The sequence below is a fragment of the Gossypium hirsutum genome, chromosome D10 (genome assembly GCF_007990345.1).
Source record: "Gossypium hirsutum isolate 1008001.06 chromosome D10, Gossypium_hirsutum_v2.1, whole genome shotgun sequence".
In the NCBI taxonomy this organism is placed as follows: Eukaryota; Viridiplantae; Streptophyta; class Magnoliopsida; order Malvales; family Malvaceae; genus Gossypium; species Gossypium hirsutum.
Genome location: NC_053446.1, coordinates 4,777,020 through 4,794,049, shown reverse-complemented (window position 1 = coordinate 4,794,049; position 17,030 = coordinate 4,777,020). Strand labels below are relative to the sequence as shown.

The window sequence follows — 17,030 nt, the reverse complement described above, 5'->3', positions numbered from 1 at the left end:
AAAATATTTATTCTTGTATTTAGCTTATAGATAATATATTAGACTCTTTTGTGAATCTTGGTATACAATAATTGATTGAAAAACTAGCCTTTGATTACATTATGTAAAAACAAAGTGAGTGATTACAAGAGACTTTTTTTTCTTACAAGAGTTCTTTTTACAGTCTGTAACAATCATTCCATGAAATCTGGTAAGAACCAGGCTTCCATTGCTAAAATCATTACACTTGGGAATCATCTTTCACAGTGATAACACCTTCATTAGCACTGCTTAATCCTCCGTCATTAACGATTTGAAGCCATCTATCTTGAAGAAGATCAAGGATCTCTGCATCTCTGGATTTCAGTTCAACAATGACAAAAACTGGTCAGTAACATGAAACATGTCATAACATAGGAAGTTAACTATTACAGGGTTTCTCACCTAAGATGATAAAATGTTCGTTGATGAAACCGAGGGCCTTCATCGTATCCTTCACAAACTATTTCACCATTTTCATCTTCATAACAGATTAATCCCTGAGACTGGTCCTCAAAACCTGTTTGAACCAAATCAAGCAGACATTCAAACACCGATAAACATGGAAGACAAGGTTTTTGCCAGTTATGTCCTGAAATACTAAACAAAGAAAAGTAAAACAAAAGAAGAGGTAATCGTTGACCTTGTTTTTCTTGGAGAAGGATCTGATCTGAAAAGTGGGTTTTTTGTTGTTAGGAACTTGGTTGTGTTTAAGCATCGCAATCTTGTTAACATGTTTTACAAGTGAAGTAGAAGCTGTAACTGGAACATGAAGAGGAAAGGAGCTTGTTAAAGACATTGATTTCATTTCTCATACTACAGATATAAGGGAAAGGAAGGAGTAATGATGATTAAGACAAAACATGGGGATTAAAGTCTGCAAATAACATACTTTTAAACAAGCTATTGATTGGTGTGTGATTGCTTATCATATGCTGACAACATGGAACATTATAACTTTGTATTAAAATAAACACAATGAGATGGCACCTAAGTTTTTAAATCATTGAGTTGGTTTATATTATAAAGAACTATAATAGTTGTGGTGTTAAATTAGGAGGAGTCAACTAAATATTAGGTTGTGGATATTGCAGGCGACACGTTAAGGTAAAACTGAAATATTTATTGGGATGAATTTCTCCATTATCTGCTTTAACCAGCCAATCACATTTGATCTGAGTGTGCAAAGGCAGGCTGGCTTTTGATTCAATTCCAGATTTCCCATTTTATGGGCTTTTATTGTGGATCTTATGAATAGTACACTGGTTCATGGTTTAAGCTTCTTTTACCTTGTTTAGCTATCCGTACGGCTTTCACATGGCACAGTTTATATTAAGTCAAATTCCAATGGCAGCAGTTTCAAACACCACCACCACCACAGATTTAGATGTTTGGAGTGGGAGTGAAGTGAGTGACAACACAAAAGGAGAGTTTTGGTTTTGGAAGGTGCCTTTGGACAGCAGGTAGGGCAGGTCTTTCAGGTTCAGTGGTAGCTGAGCTTTCCTTCAAAGTGGGACGATGGTTTGAAACATCTAAACCTGTGGTGGTGTTTGAAGCTCACATTGGAATTGCTTGTCTCCAAAGTGGGTCAGAAAATTTGTCTGTAAATGGGGGTGACATTGTGATACGAGTCACAAAAGCCCAAATTCTTGAAGGCGAGGCCCAATAAGCAAATTCCCAGCTCAATCAAGAAATCCATCCATACTTAGTTGAAAATCAGGCCAAATTGTCAAAGTGGCCCAAGTTGTAAAGTTTTATTTTTATTTATTTATTTATTTATTTTACTTAGTTTAAATGTTTATCCAAGAGTCCCAAATAAAAGACCCTTGGCCGAATTTTCATATTAAAATAATTAGGAGTTTTTTTTTAGTTGTAGTTTTAGTGTTCTAATTAAATTAGGAAAACATTTGAAAGGCCTATTTATATGGCTTGGCCAGCCACCCTACATGATATTACAATTACATTAAAAATTTCAGATTTGATTTGAGTGAAAATTCTCTTTGAGTTCTTCAAGGATTTTCTCTTGAGTTTTCTTTAGAAGTTGTTTTAACAATCTTTTTGATTGTGGGAGCCATCTTCAACCTTCTTCTTGCCATTGATATTCTTTGGAGGGGAGATTAGAGCCGTTTGAAGGGAGTTGTGAGATCTTTCGAGATTTCAAGGCTTCTTAGGACTTATCTTTTAATTTCTTACTGTCAATTCTTTCTTTATTTCTATTTGTGCTGAATCATTATCTAATCTATTTTCTGTTCTTATTGTGTTTTCAGCCTTTTTCTATCTTAAGGAATCAGCCCAAAAATCCCCAATTTCTAGGGTTTTTCCATACTCTTTTTGGGTGAAATTAGATTGTCGAAATTTGGGAAAAACTATCTTGGTGTTCAATTGGGCAGAATCACAATCTCCTTGAGGGTTTCAAGAACCCTAACACTTATTTCTATTCTCAATTTGATTCTTTGCTGATTTGGGGATTTTATTTCAGATCTGGAAATTCAAAGTTCTAATCTTTTAATTTTTCTGTTTCGTTTCAGATCTAATTGTTTAGGGTTTTCGTAGGAGTTTCTCGTGACTTGGCAACTCGATCTTGGTCCGCGCGCAACCCCGTATCATTTGGTATCAGATTTTGGGCGTTTTGGGTGTTCTTGGTTGATTTCTAAACTGATCTCTATTTTTTAAATTACAAACAGCAGTTTTACCCAGAAAAATTTTCGAAAAAAATTCATTTGAGTGGGTAAACGTTTTCTGATTGATCTGAAATTTTACATACATATTTTTGGCACTGTTATTGAATATACAAAAATATTTCCCGCAAAAAAATAAGTCGAAAAAGTAAAAAAATTGAAAAAAGACGAAATCCAATAAAAAATTAAAAAAATATTCAGCGGGTTGAATTTGGTGCCCAAATTTTCCAGATCAAAAATTAAATATATAAGGACACTCCAGATTTAATTTCGTGATTTTTGGAGATCGGGAACACCTCGAACGAAGTTGTCAAGTTACTCCGCAGTTTTTCGGGTTTTCTGTTTTCAGCAATTTTTATTGATTCTTAGCTGTAGGTTTTCATTTGTTTACCTTTATTCTTCCTTTACGTTATCTAACACCTTCTTGTTTCTTGTGTTAGTAGGATTTAAACGTGTGCACAACTTCTTCCTCGGTGCAACACGAATCAATTGGTGTCTCGTCAGTTTTTGGCATCCTAGTGCAAATTAGGATTCTTTGGTAGTTTGGTTCACACTCTCTAATTGGTTGATATAAACTCTGATAAAGAACTCACAAGATTGAATTCGACCTCATTGAGAATTTGAATTTTCTTTTTGAGTGATTAATGGTGAGGTTTGCTAACTTTTATTTTTGAGTGTTGAGTGTTTATTTTTTACAGGTTTTGAAGATGTCTAAAGGTGATAATAATGATGCACTTATGAAAGTCCAACAACAGTTAGATGGACATACTGCTGCAATCACACAAATAAATGCTACACTTCAAGCATTGAATACTACTTTGAATGAGGTACGAGTGAATCAAAAACATCAATATCGAGATCCAATTAAGGAAGATAGGGATAACCAACCCCAAAGGCGCGGCCCTCGACGTGTCACTAGAATGGATGATGATTTTCATGATCGTGGACAATCATCTTTGGCAAAACCAAGGAGCGAGCAGCAACGAGAACATCTCTTTCATACTCGCTGCCATGTACAAGGTAAGCTTTGTAGAGTTATTATTGATGGTGAAAGTTGCTCGAACATAGCCAGCACGACGATGGTGGAAAAGCTTTGCTTAACCACTACCAAGCATCCACAACCTTATCAACTACAAGGGCTTAGCAACGAAGGCCAATTTAGGGTCACTCAACAAGTGCGCATTGCCTTTTCTATCGGTAAGTATCAAGACGAAGTTGTGTGCGACGTAATGCCTATTCAAGCCTGCCATTTGTTGCTAGGAGAACCATGGCAACTGGATCGAAAAGTCACTCACGATGGTCGTACCAATAGGTATTCTTTCAAGCATCAAGGAAAGAAACTTACCTTAGTGCCGCTCACTCCGGAACAAGTCCATGAGGACCAAATCAAACTGAGAAATTCTGTTAAAACAAGTGAGGAAAAAGAAAAAGAGAATGAAAAAGAGCAAAAAGAGATTGAGAGTGAAAAGGAATGTGAAACAGAAAAGAAATTTGAAAAAGAAGTTGAAGAAAGAAGAGAAAATGAGTTAGAAAAAGAAACAAAAGAAAAAGACGAGGAAAGGCTAGTGAGGAATGTTTCCACTAACCAAGATATGAATTTTTCTTGTGTTGCTACTTTTCAGGTTCCTGAAAGATCGAAAGATAACTTTCAACTTCAATACCTCTCAAATGAAAGACGCTTTCATACGATCAACTTAGGCAAAGATGAAATCACACTACATGATCCCGAAGGTAAGCGAGGTAAGGAAATTTTAGAAACCGAGTCCAGTGCAGATTTGAAAATTATTGATAAAACTTTTGGTGACTTAGTTCTTAAAAGATCCCCTCATTTTGATCCAATTAATTGTTACTCTTCGATTGTGGTTGATAAAGTCATTACGAAAAGAAGCGTGATTTGTTATTCTCTTGATTTACCTTGTGTAAAATCCTCGAATTTGTCCAAATCTGTTTTGGAGAATAAGGTAACGAAATTTTCCAAATTTGTTTTCAATTTATATTCGTGCCTTAAACAGTTTATGTGGTTGTACATGAAGTTTGAGTTCCATTTGACAAAGGTTAACTCAACAACGGAGATTCGACTACACTATGCCCCCGATGAGCGAAGGTTTGTTTTAAATGAAAAAGGTAAAATCGACCCTTATTCTTCTGCTTATCGAGGTAAGATGCTTGAAACCTTTGAAACACTTTTGTACTCCTCGGATAGTGATAAAGATCGTGTTGATGAACACTTAGATCGAAACGTGCTTGACTGTCCTATTTTATTTATTGATGATCTATCTGTTTTGATGGTTGATAAAAAGATTCTTGTTTTTGATAATGCATGTGTGAGTGAATCTATAGACCGTCGATTAATGCATGGTATGATTATGCAACTCTGTGAACCATGTGAATCTTTTCAAATACCTACTTGTGACGATTATGTTTACCATTTGATTTATTACTCACAATTTATTCATGGTTTGTGGGAACAATGTGAGACGACTGAATGCCTTAAAACATGTCCATCTTTATTTCAAATATTTGACGAGGCAGTGGTGAGTAAATTAGATTGTTTCCATGGTAATCTGAATCTGTCCATTCACATGCGTTATACCTGTTCTATTATGCTTATGATTGGACTACAAGCTTATTTCCGTTGCTATTTACTATCTCATGGCTATTCTTCTCAGTGGACTCAATTGCCATTAGTCCCGTTCGATAGAGGAAAGTCGAGTTCATTTGATTTTTCAGATTCGAGGACGAATCTTTTTGAGGAAGGGGGGAATGATACGAGTCACAAAAGCCCAAATTCTTGAAGGCGAGGCCCAATAAGCAAATTCCCAGCTCAATCAAGAAATCCATCCATACTTAGTTGAAAATCAGGCCAAATTGTCAAAGTGGCCCAAGTTGTAAAGTTTTATTTTTATTTATTTATTTATTTATTTTACTTAGTTTAAATGTTTATCCAAGAGTCCCAAATAAAAGACCCTTGGCCGAATTTCCATATTAAAATAATTAGGAGTTTTTTTTTAGTTGTAGTTTTAGTGTTCTAATTAAATTAGGAAAACATTTGAAAGGCCTATTTATATGGCTTGGCCAGCCACCCTACATGATATTACAATTACATTAAAAATTTCAGATTTGATTTGAGTGAAAATTCTCTTTGAGTTCTTCAAGGATTTTCTCTTGAGTTTTCTTTAGAAGTTGTTTTAACAATCTTTTTGATTGTGGGAGCCATCTTCAACCTTCTTCTTGCCATTGATATTCTTTGGAGGGGAGATTAGAGCCGTTTGAAGGGAGTTGTGAGATCTTTCGAGATTTCAAGGCTTCTTAGGACTTATCTTTTAATTTCTTACTGTCAATTCTTTCTTTATTTCTATTTGTGCTGAATCATTATCTAATCTATTTTCTGTTCTTATTGTGTTTTCAGCCTTTTTCTATCTTAAGGAATCAGCCCAAAAATCCCCAATTTCTAGGGTTTTTCCATACTCTTTTTGGGTGAAATTAGATTGTCGAAATTTGGGAAAAACTATCTTGGTGTTCAATTGGGCAGAATCACAATCTCCTTGAGGGTTTCAAGAACCCTAACACTTATTTCTATTCTCAATTTGATTCTTTGCTGATTTGGGGATTTTATTTCAGATCTGGAAATTCAAAGTTCTAATCTTTTAATTTTTCTGTTTCGTTTCAGATCTAATTGTTTAGGGTTTTCGTAGGAGTTTCTCGTGACTTGGCAACTCGATCTTGGTCCGCGCGCAACCCCGTATCACATTGCTTTGTCCATAAAAGCCTTGCGTTAGTCTCCGCAGGTGGTTCCTGAATCACATGAAACACACAAAATGCCGTCACCAGAGCCAAACCAGAACCCTTGACAAGAGGTCACGAACTTTACCATTAATATGGACTTAAAGCAGACTTGTAAGATAATAAAAAAAAATTCTTTTGCCTAAGTTCACCTTCTGATAGACTCCCATTACATTATTAAAAAAATATGAAATTTATTAAATTATAATTTAGTGCGTCTAGATAGAGACATTCAATTAAAAATACTAAAATGGATATTAATGAATTAGGTTTAGACCTGTTGCCATATTTTATAATTTGGGTAATTTACAAAAACAGTCACTTTTGTTTGTCTCATATTACATTTTAGTCATTTATGTTTAAAATGTAACGTTTTAATCACTTATGTTATTATTTTTGTTACGAAGTGGTCACTTTGTCGTTAAGCTCCATTACCTCCCTAACAATAATCCTACGCGATAGTCCAAATGAGTTTTAAATGCCAACTTGCATTTCCAATTGGGATGAGAATAGATTTTTAATTAAATAAATTTAATTAATTAAAAATTTTAAATTAATAACTCTTTTTTCTTTTAGTTTTCTTTTCCATTTTGACTAAAAAACTATTATCATCTCAGTTAGACATCCAAGTTGGCATTTAAAACCCATTTGGACTGCCACGTAGGATTACTGTTAGGGAGGTAATGGAGCTTAATGACAAAGTGACCACCACGTAACAAAATTATAACGTAAGTGACAAATGTAACATTTCAAACATAAATAATTAAAATGTAATATAAGGTAAATAAAAGTGACTATTTTTATAGTTTACCCTTATAATTTTAAATAAAATTTTTCATCGATATATCTTAAAGGTGTATTAAATTTTTCAAAATTTTAAAAATAAATTTATTTGTTTGGGTAAATATATCGGAGAATTTCAAAAGTAGATTTTAATATGAATTTTAAAAGTTTTGAATTTTTTTTAAATGCTAGCATTTTAAAATTCATCAATTCAAAATGCAATGATTTAAAAATCATCATTTTTAAAAATTTGAAAGTCTTAATACAAATGAAATCCCTACTATAAATTTCTCATCCAAACGCCCCTAAAAACATTTATTTTTTTATTTTTGGTTTACCTCATGTCTGTTTTATGATCCATGTTCTAGGTTCGTGGCCGTCCCTCTCAACAATGTCGTTTCCAAGATTCGAACCTGAGTCATCCCTTCGAGAGTGCAATGTACCTTACTATTACACTCAACCACTCAACCACGTACCGTATAAAACAATTGATAAAAAAAATTGGGGCAGCCTTCTTTGTATACTACCTGTGACCGAAAAAGAAAAGAAGAAGGAAAAAAAAAACTCAACAACAAACACAGAATAAAAGCAAATGTGGTATCATTAAGCTCAAATTACGCATTAGATGGAAAAAAAAGAAAAAAGTGGAGCTTGGAAGTATTTGGGACATCCAACATCCATGTTTTGTTCAAGATAAACTGATTAATGATTAATTTTGTAGTTTTTAGTATTTAATTAGATATTTATAATAATTAATTTTTTTATTAAAATTATTATTTTAATTAATTAATTAATTAATTGAAACTTTTAAAAAATCACTGGCATGTATAACTTTAAAAATTTTCAATTGACATAAATTTTAAATTTAGCATTCAACAAATCTTACTTGTATCTAAACATGTTCATGGGCTGGGTTACTCGTTTAGATTCGAAGGTTTGTTTGAAATTTAAGATGATTTGGGTAAAAATATTAGACCCGAAAAATAAGACTGGGAAAAAAATTAGGCCCGTTTAAAATATGGGCTAAACTTGAGCTTGAACATTCAAGGCTCGAGCACAGCCCGTTTAAAGTTTATAATATTTTATATTATGTTATTTTTTTTATATATTATGTAATTTAGAACTCGTTAAAAAATAAATTTATACTAAATATATAATACTACTCTAATGTAAACATTAAAATAATATTACGATTGACTATATAAAAATTTCAATAAATAAAAAATGTATAAAATTATTAAATATTAAATAATATAATATAAATACTTTTTTAAATATGGGCGGGCCTAAAATGAGTTTAAGTTAGTCTTTTGCAAAAATTGGCAGGTTGGGATAAAATTTTAGACCCAAATTTCAAGCCAGATCAAGCTTAAACAAACATAAAGTATGTTAATATTATGTTTAGACCCGACTCGGCCCATGAACACCTCTACCTATACTCTTATTAAAAAATAATTCATATTATATTTAAGACAAGACACGCCAAGATTTGATAATTTCTATAATTGTTTTAGTTATGTGTATTGAATCAAGATTACAGACGAGAGTCTCCTTTCACATTTGTGAAAGAAAAAACCAAAACTAACGTAATTTATTATGTTGAAAGTTTATCGAATCGAGTTTTTTAGATTTTGACGCTCCAAATCATGGCCTTTGTTTTGGGTCGATTTGCTTGTAATTTTTGGATATAAAATTTCTTTAGTTTCTTTCCATTTTGAAATTAAGAAAATTAGTCTTTTTCAAAAAAATCAAAGCAATTTAATCCCTTCTAATTTAAAAAATGAGTAAATAAGGACAATTAATCATGACGTTAATGTTTTCTATCAATTATACATGATTTTGATTGGTAGCCTTCAAAGTTCACACATTCTATCAATTTGGTTTGAATTTAATAAATTTATCTTGCAACATTTATATAAATGTGTAAATTAAAATTTGTAAAGTTAAGGCCAAAATCATAAAATATGCAAACATCAAAGGTTAAATTTGTTACTATAGCAATTAAAGTTATATATAATTGACGAGAGATATTAACGTCGTGACTAATTGTCCTAAATTGCTCACTTTCAAAATTAATATAAATTAAATTACTCTAAAATTTTAAAAAATTAATTTACTTAATTTCAAAATCGAAAGAATAGAAAGATTTTTTACCTAATTTCTTTGGTTTAATAAAATGAAATGAATGTTAAAAATAAAAATAAAACTGTTTTAGGAACCCATAGTTGAGGTACCTTGTGGGTCCTGGGCACTTGCAGCTATAAGCTAACCTGGGCCTATCCAAGTTAACTTCCTGTTCAATCAAAGCTAACCTGGACCACATTAGAAATATAATGTTAGATAATAAGATCTCAACCAAAATGAATGAGAATTTAAGTCACCATATGCAAAGCTGCATTTTCCATCAATTTACTACTCTTTAATTAATTGGTCGGCCACTGGAAACGGTTTTTTTTTTAAATCAAAATCCAATATATAAAAACTCCAAACATATTGCAATTTTTTTTTTGCTGAAAACCAAAAATAATAAAAACAAATGAATAATTAGTTAAAATATGAAAATTAAAAAATTAAAATTTCTAGAAAATTTTTAATGAATTAAAAAAACAGTTTTTTACAAATAAAAAAAATTAACTCTAGATACCAATTTGGAAAAAGAAATTAAGTATCAAATGAAAAAGGCGGGGAAAGTACCGTAGAGGCCCCTGTACTAAGGATCAGAATGTATTTTGCCCCTTGTATTAAAAAAGAGAGTAAATTAATCATTGTATGTTAGATCAAATAGTAAATTAGTGTTTTTGTTAAAAAATTCATTCATTTCTACCACTAAAAACCGGCCATTGTATGTCTACATGAGATATACGTGACACGTTATACATTATTGTCTAGTTATTCGATCAACCACCAAGTTTTTAACAACATAAATTGATGAATTTTTTAACAGAAAGGAATATTTTACTCTTTAATCTAATGTACAAGGATTAATTTACCCATTTTTTAAGTAGAGGGATAAAATACAACCTGATTCATAGTACAGGGACTTCTATGATAATTTTATCAAAAAAGAATATAATTTAATACCCAAATCATGCTTCTTCTTCTTCTTTTTCTTTTAAGCCTTTTTAGAAAAAAGAAAAGAAAAAGAAAAAGAACTTGATGGTCTCATTAACCATTAATAATCTATAGCTTCCAAGTTCCACATTTTCGGTGCTTAAATACAGCTCTAATCTGTATGATGATATTTCTGCAGACCCCTATTATTAGGAACCGGAAAAACAAAGCCCAACATAAATGTATAGCCTACATATGTAACTTACATACTTTATTCAACAAAAGGTACTGAACACTTTAATACTGTATTAAGTTATTTAGCCTATGTTTACTGACATGTTTCATTAAGTTGTTTTGAATTTTCACAGAGATGCTCTTATAATTCATTATTCATCTACTTATTTGAAAAATAAAAAGTTAAATCAGGGTTTGAATTTAATAATTATTTTTTGTCTAAGTTAACTCCTGAACTTAGTAATTATTTTTATATTGGGACTTAAATTAAATAATTATTTTCATGTTAAAGCTTGAATTTTTTTAGTCCAAAATACGAGAATAATTACCAAATTCAAAATTAACTTAAAAAAACAAATGCTAAGATCATATATAAAAAAAAGTGATTTAACCCTAAAAAGAATTGTTGCAACTCCCAACCATCCAAACTCCATAGGGTCACATTATCTTTCTCAAGAAACTGTTCTAAAAGGCTAAAACTAAAGTTAAGTCCGAATAGGAATTGAACAGAATACTTCAAAGGGATTTCATGACAATAGAGAGAGAAAGGCTTTTAAGTATTAACAGCGCTTACCTGCAATGCTAACAGCTTATGAGCCTATGAAATATGAAATGCTCATTATAAACTGAAGATGAAATCCAAAAGAAGGTTCTGAAAAAGAATCCATAAACATATATATAAACCAATAGAAATGATTTTTTTTTTTTATCCTTGTCCATTTCTTTGCTTTTAGCTTAGAGAACTGATGATGACTCTCAAAGAGTCAAGGGTTCAAAGGGTTCTATTTTACTTTATATTATATTTGCATTTGTAGTAATAAATTATGTTCACCTCCCAAAGTTCCTCTTCTTTTGATGGAGTACTATTTCGTCTCTTAGCTTATTTTTATCTAATTTCGTGAGAGTGGGACAATGTGTCACTGTTGTTTCATTTTGAAAGGGTGAGGCATTTTCAGACAGATATCAAAAGCTTTTGTTTAGTGGTTATCTAGCCCCATGTGGGTCTTATGAACAGTACATTGGTTCATGGTTTCTACTCGTATAAGCTTCTTTTTTTTTTAATCCTTGTTTAGCTATCTGTTCAAAAACCTTCAAACCCATCTCCTATCGCTTTCACATGCCACAGTTTATATTTAGTCATTATCATTTTCAAACATTGATGCAGCTCGGCAATTTAACTTGACCAAGTTTGCCAAAAAGAAAAAAGAAACTCAGGTTATCTTCAAGAAAAAATGGATCTTGCAAGTCCCAAATGCTTTCAAGCTCCACTTTTGTTTCCATCTAATGGGGTATTTGAGCTTAAAGATCCCATTTTTTTTTTGTTCTTTTGTGTTTCTTGTTTTCGTTTTCAGTCACAGGCTCACAACATGTGTGTGTTTTCATGTGATTCAGGAACCAGGGGTGGAGACTAATGCAAGCCTTTATGGACAAAGCAATGGTAACCCCTTCGCAGACACATTTTCAGACCCACTTTGTAAGCTTAATCTCAAGGAGACATCTGAGTTTGTCAAGTCATTTCCAATGGCGGTTTCAAACACCACCACTACCACCACCACCACAGGTTTAGATGTTTCAATGCAAAGGAGGAGAGGGGTGAACTCAGTGACAACACAAAGGAGAGTTTTGGAAACTCCTTGTACACCAGGTAGGCCAGTTTTCAGCTTCAGTGGTGGCAATCTAGCTAGAAAGAGCTTTCCTTCAAAATGGGACGATGCAGAGAAATGGTTAATCAGCAGCTCTTGCCATGAATCTCCTGCTCATACCATTAAGTCACTCCTTGAGTCATCAAAGGTAACTAAACAATGTGATAACTTTAAGCAACAAGCTGAAGTATTTGCTGAGAAATCAAGGGTCACTGAGGAAAAAATTACAGAGGTTGTAAAAGGGCCAGTTTCATTGGAACATCATAATCCAACCAGAGGTTTTAGTGGAATCCCAGGTTCCACTGATGTCTTTCTAAAAGGTAGTATGGTATCTAACAAATTTTTGGGTCATTATGATTGTCTTTTTCTTCTCCTTTTTTTGCCTTTTGAAAGCTTAATAGTACTTTTAAACTGCTCCACTGTTTGCTCATTTTGCTTTTTTTAGATAAGAACAAAAAATTCCAGCTTTGATTAGAATAAAGAATTTGGTCTTTTTTGCATGAATGATGAAAATGGGGGGTTTTGAATCAATAAAATAGTTTATTGAAAGCTTATAAATTTTGGTTAACATTGAGGAGAGCACTTAGTTTTGCTTTTGATGAATGAATGTAGATAAGTTCACGGATGAGGTAGAACCAATTTTACCAAATTTCAGATGTTCAGAGCCTTCAAGGGAAGGGTTTCTTTTCAGAAACTCAGTGAGTGAAACCATGACAGATGCAGGCACTGAAATGTACCATGATGTTAAACATAAAGATGCTGGGACAGAGATGACTCCACTAGGAAGTTCCACAACATCTAGATGCCACACACCGTGCAAGAGCTCATCACCTGCTCGGCATAACACACCGGCTAATAGGTCAGGTCCGTTGGCATCAGGCAATTCGAATAGTTCTAATAGCACTATCGACATTTCCCAGCTGCAAGAATGTCATCTAGCTAAACTACAACTAGGGTCTCAATACGATTCCATCACATCCAATTGGAGCTCGAGGGAAGAGGAGGAGGAGGAAGTGTCAAAGAGCCTTAGACATTTCGAAACCGGCAGTGCGTGCCGGACAAGTGTGTCGGATTCGAGAACTCCTGCATGGGAAGAAGAGGAAAGGACTAAATGTTGCCTGAGGTAATGATGTAAAAATATATTTGTTATCATTGTCCATGTTATGTAACATATCAACAATGACTGTAATTTGGGTCACAGGTACCGAAGAGAGGAAGCAAAAATCCAAGCTTGGGTGAACCTTCAAAATGCAAAAGCAGAAGCTCAATCAAGAAAGCTTGAGGTACTTTTTTTCAATCCTTTCTCGGCCATTCAGCATGTTCCTATTCGAGCACTTTATTAAACCATAAAGTTCAATCATCAATGGCTGCCTTTGAGCCTGAATTTCTTTTGCTGCAATATGGATATGCTCTTGACAGTTAAGACTAAAGATTTTCATGCTGTTTGGACCATATCCGAACTTATTAAATCGATATTTCTTCCTCGAGCCACTCGAAGATACATCTCATCTCTTGCTTTTCTTGACTAGCCCACCTCTGCTGGAGTGTCTTCCCTCAATTGAATATACTTTTATCTGCATGCTTCAACCTTAAAATATATAAATGAAGAAAGCTAAAGTCATCAAGTCCCTATTTTTATATTGCAATCCGTGGTAGTTGTAACTTGTAATTCCATGTGAAGTTCCAGCATTAAAAAATACATGGGAAATTGAAATGTTTACTTCATCTAAGTTGTCTCCTACTTGGAAGCTTGGTTTTTAGCCATTGTTGAAAATAAGCTCTATAGGGCATTTAATAAAGGACCATGTGACAATGATCCCATTAATGTACTGACATATAATGTTGTGAACTGAACCCTTTTGCAGGTGAAAATACAAAAAATGAGATCAAAATTAGAAGAGAAATTAATGAAACGAATGGCGGTTGTTCATCGAAAAGCCGAAGAATGGAGAGCTTCAGCCCAACAGCAACATGCTGAGCAAATGCAAAAGCCAAACAACATTCTGATTAGTAACCGAAGTAACTTGCAATTTTCAGGCAACATTTCATGTGGTTGTTTCCTTTGCAATAACAGCAGCTAATCCAATGTCCCATTGTGTGTAATCCCAAAACCCCATTCTTGCAAAGCTTTTTCATGTAAGAAAAAATCACATCAGCAATATTGTTGTCAACTGTTGGCCTGAAAATGGGATCATATCTGAAAAATTTTCTCCATTTCTGATATAAAAGTAGTACAGATATTGTTATGCTGCCAATAACTTACCATTGTTGTGCCATTTCATTTGCCTTTTATCTTCGAATTATGTTGTTGGTGACCCACCCCAGGATTAAGGAACTTGTCTTTTTATGTTTTTTTTTGGGGGGGAGAAGCACAAGGATTAAGGAACTTGTCTGGTAATGCAGCCTCTGTGGACCAGAAGCTTTAGGATATTATTACTCTAGAGTTTGGTCGAGTGATGAACATAGTCTCAACTAATTAAGGACCTATGACAGCCATTAAACAAATGCATCACAATTGTTTAAGAATACCAATGGGAGGAATGAAAAAGGGAAGTCTACCAAGTTTTGTCTAAGTTGTTTTTAAAAGCAAAACGGGAACTGAAGTCCCATACAAACAAAAGCCAGCAAAGCTATAGATACAGTTAGATTGAATAGAGAGTGGTCGAGGATCTTGGTCTTGTATCAAAGCTTGGAAAGATAAATAAATCTAAACTTTATCACGAAGAATAGGAACTTTTATTGCTTGAATCAAGCCTCCTGCCTAAAATGGCAACAAAGAAAAAATTTGGCACGTTATATCAACCTTCTCAGCCAATGGTACACTCAACCATCAATTAACATACAATTAAACTTCAAACAAAATTGAATTCTTACAAAAACTCAATGATCTATTAATTGATTTATAAAACAATTTCTTTAGAAAATAGTTTTTGGTTTACAATCTTAAACTTTTTTTTTTCTACTTTATTCTTAAACTAATACAATGAACGAAAATATCGATAAAAGTAGTATGGAGACCGACTAGGAGATAGATTGCATTTTGCCCCATTTACTAAAAAAATAAGTAAATTAGTCTCTATACATTAGATTAAAGAGTAAAAAGGTCCTTTCTAGTAAAATTTTCCATCTATTTCTACGATTAAAAATTGATGTTTCTGACAGAATAATCAGACAATTACATGTGGCATGCCATGTGTATTTCATTTTAATACTCATGGACAATTTTAACCGTAAAAATTGATGAATTCTTTTTTACAGAAGAATCAATTTGTTCTTTGATCTAATGTATAAAGATTAATTTACTCATGTTTTGAAAGGAGAGAACAAAATGCAATCCACTCTTAGTACAAAAATTTTTATAGTATTTTTACAGAAAATTTCTTATTAATGTTACATTTGAAACATAAATACACATAAATTTTGAAACTATGCTCTCTTTTTTTTTCTTTTTTCTTTTTTTGTCTTTTTATTGTTGTCTGTCTGAATCATCAGCCGTATACACTCCCCATGTTGCAGCTAAATTACAATAAGCCTATTGCTCAGCTTCACCCCATTCGCGGTAGAGTATGGACTGGCAACGGCAGCCACACTCTCTTAGGCAAAGATATGGTAAATGTCATGGAGCGCAGTTTTTTCGGATCCAAAAGAACAAGTTACTATTATCACGATAAACACCCAGAAAAAAACAACACACACAAAAACCCAAAGCAGGCAAAAGCAGTAGTTGCAGAAGAAGCACAACACATCTGACACTACCTAAGCCTATGATCTAGAGATTAGCTAATTGCATGTGTCCATCGTATACTGTCACAACTTGCAACTTTATGATACATCTGTTCCTTTTTAACAATTAACAGTAATAAGTTAGATGCCATTGTTTTTTCAAAAAAAAAAAAACAGAATTAGATGCCATTGTTAAGCTTGAAGAAGAACACCAAGCAAAATTTTCAAACTTTAATCAATTAAAATATGAGAGTAACCTTTTTGGTAAACTGTAGAATTAGTCACCCAATATTAATTTCTTTCTATTTTAGTTACTAAATTATAAAAAAATTTAATTTTAATTGTTTATGTTTTGATCACTCTCGTTAAATGGTTCTTCTCTAATTAGTAGAATAACACATTTAGTCTTTAATACTTACACATTTTATTAATTTGATCTTAATTCTAAATAATTCAATAAATTTAACTTTCTATAATTATAAATTCTATCAATTTGATCCTTAAATATATATAATTAATATTTAATATAATTAAATGATTATATATATTATGAATGCAAATTTTTGAGTTTTCTTAGGAAAAAATGTGTTATCCTTGGAGAATATGTTAGCCGTGAAAATTAGATTTAAATAGAACGTTTAAGCAATTGGCTATAGATTTAAGTACGATCCAGCGAACATGTTGGTGTGGGATTGATGGTCACATTGTACGGTTTTTTGGGAAGAGGAGAGCGTGTTTAGAGGTGGAAATGATAGTGGATTTAGCTCCATGAACTGCGAACTTCCTGGCCATGTTTATCAAGGGGATTTGATGGACTCCTCTTATGATAATTGCGTAATTTTTAAAATTTTTTTTGGCATTTCTTTTATTACATTATACTATGTTCATAATTATATTATTTATTTATATATTTTATTTATTATGTATTTAGAGAATAATTAGAAAAAAAAGTAACTTAAAGTTTATTTTGGGTAAATTTTTGAGTTTGGATTTTCAATACAGATATAGTAATTTCAATATTTTGGTCATAGCTTAATTTATGAAATTTTGTTTTGATCTCATAAATTCGAAAAAAATTGAAAGATCTAATTGAATTTGTTTCACGACTAAAGCTCAA

At 32.6% G+C, this 17,030-nt stretch overlaps 1 protein-coding gene and 1 long non-coding RNA gene across 2 annotated transcripts; one reads left to right on the top strand and one right to left on the bottom strand.

Moving 5' to 3' along the window:
• Positions 1-75: 75 nt before the first annotated feature.
• Positions 76-968, bottom strand: LOC107913839 (uncharacterized). The gene is made up of 3 exons (XR_005919573.1): positions 662-968; positions 424-538; positions 76-335 (listed from the first exon to the last, which is right to left on the bottom strand). It is a non-coding gene; the product is annotated as an uncharacterized lncRNA (long non-coding RNA).
• A 10,171-nt stretch (positions 969-11,139) lies between these two features.
• On the top strand, positions 11,140-14,404 carry LOC107913837 (uncharacterized). Its single transcript, XM_016842485.2, has 5 exons — positions 11,140-11,836; positions 11,940-12,510; positions 12,803-13,313; positions 13,392-13,473; positions 14,056-14,404. The coding sequence occupies exons 1-5, from the start codon at positions 11,780-11,782 to the stop codon at positions 14,269-14,271; spliced, it is 1,437 nt and encodes a 478-aa protein (XP_016697974.1). The 5' UTR covers positions 11,140-11,779; the 3' UTR covers positions 14,272-14,404.
• Positions 14,405-17,030: the final 2,626 nt, after the last annotated feature.

What these genes read in the sequence shown, in the direction of transcription:
- LOC107913837 (XM_016842485.2), top strand. Translation starts at nt 11,780, where the DNA reads ATGGATCTTGCAAGTCCCAAATGCTTTCAAGCTCCACTTTTGTTTCCA. An exon ending in CACTGATGTCTTTCTAAAAG is followed by an intron (nt 12,511 to 12,802) that starts GTAGTATGGTAT and finishes GAATGAATGTAG; the next exon opens with ATAAGTTCACGGATGAGGTA. An exon ending in AGGACTAAATGTTGCCTGAG is followed by an intron (nt 13,314 to 13,391) that starts GTAATGATGTAA and finishes TTTGGGTCACAG; the next exon opens with GTACCGAAGAGAGGAAGCAA.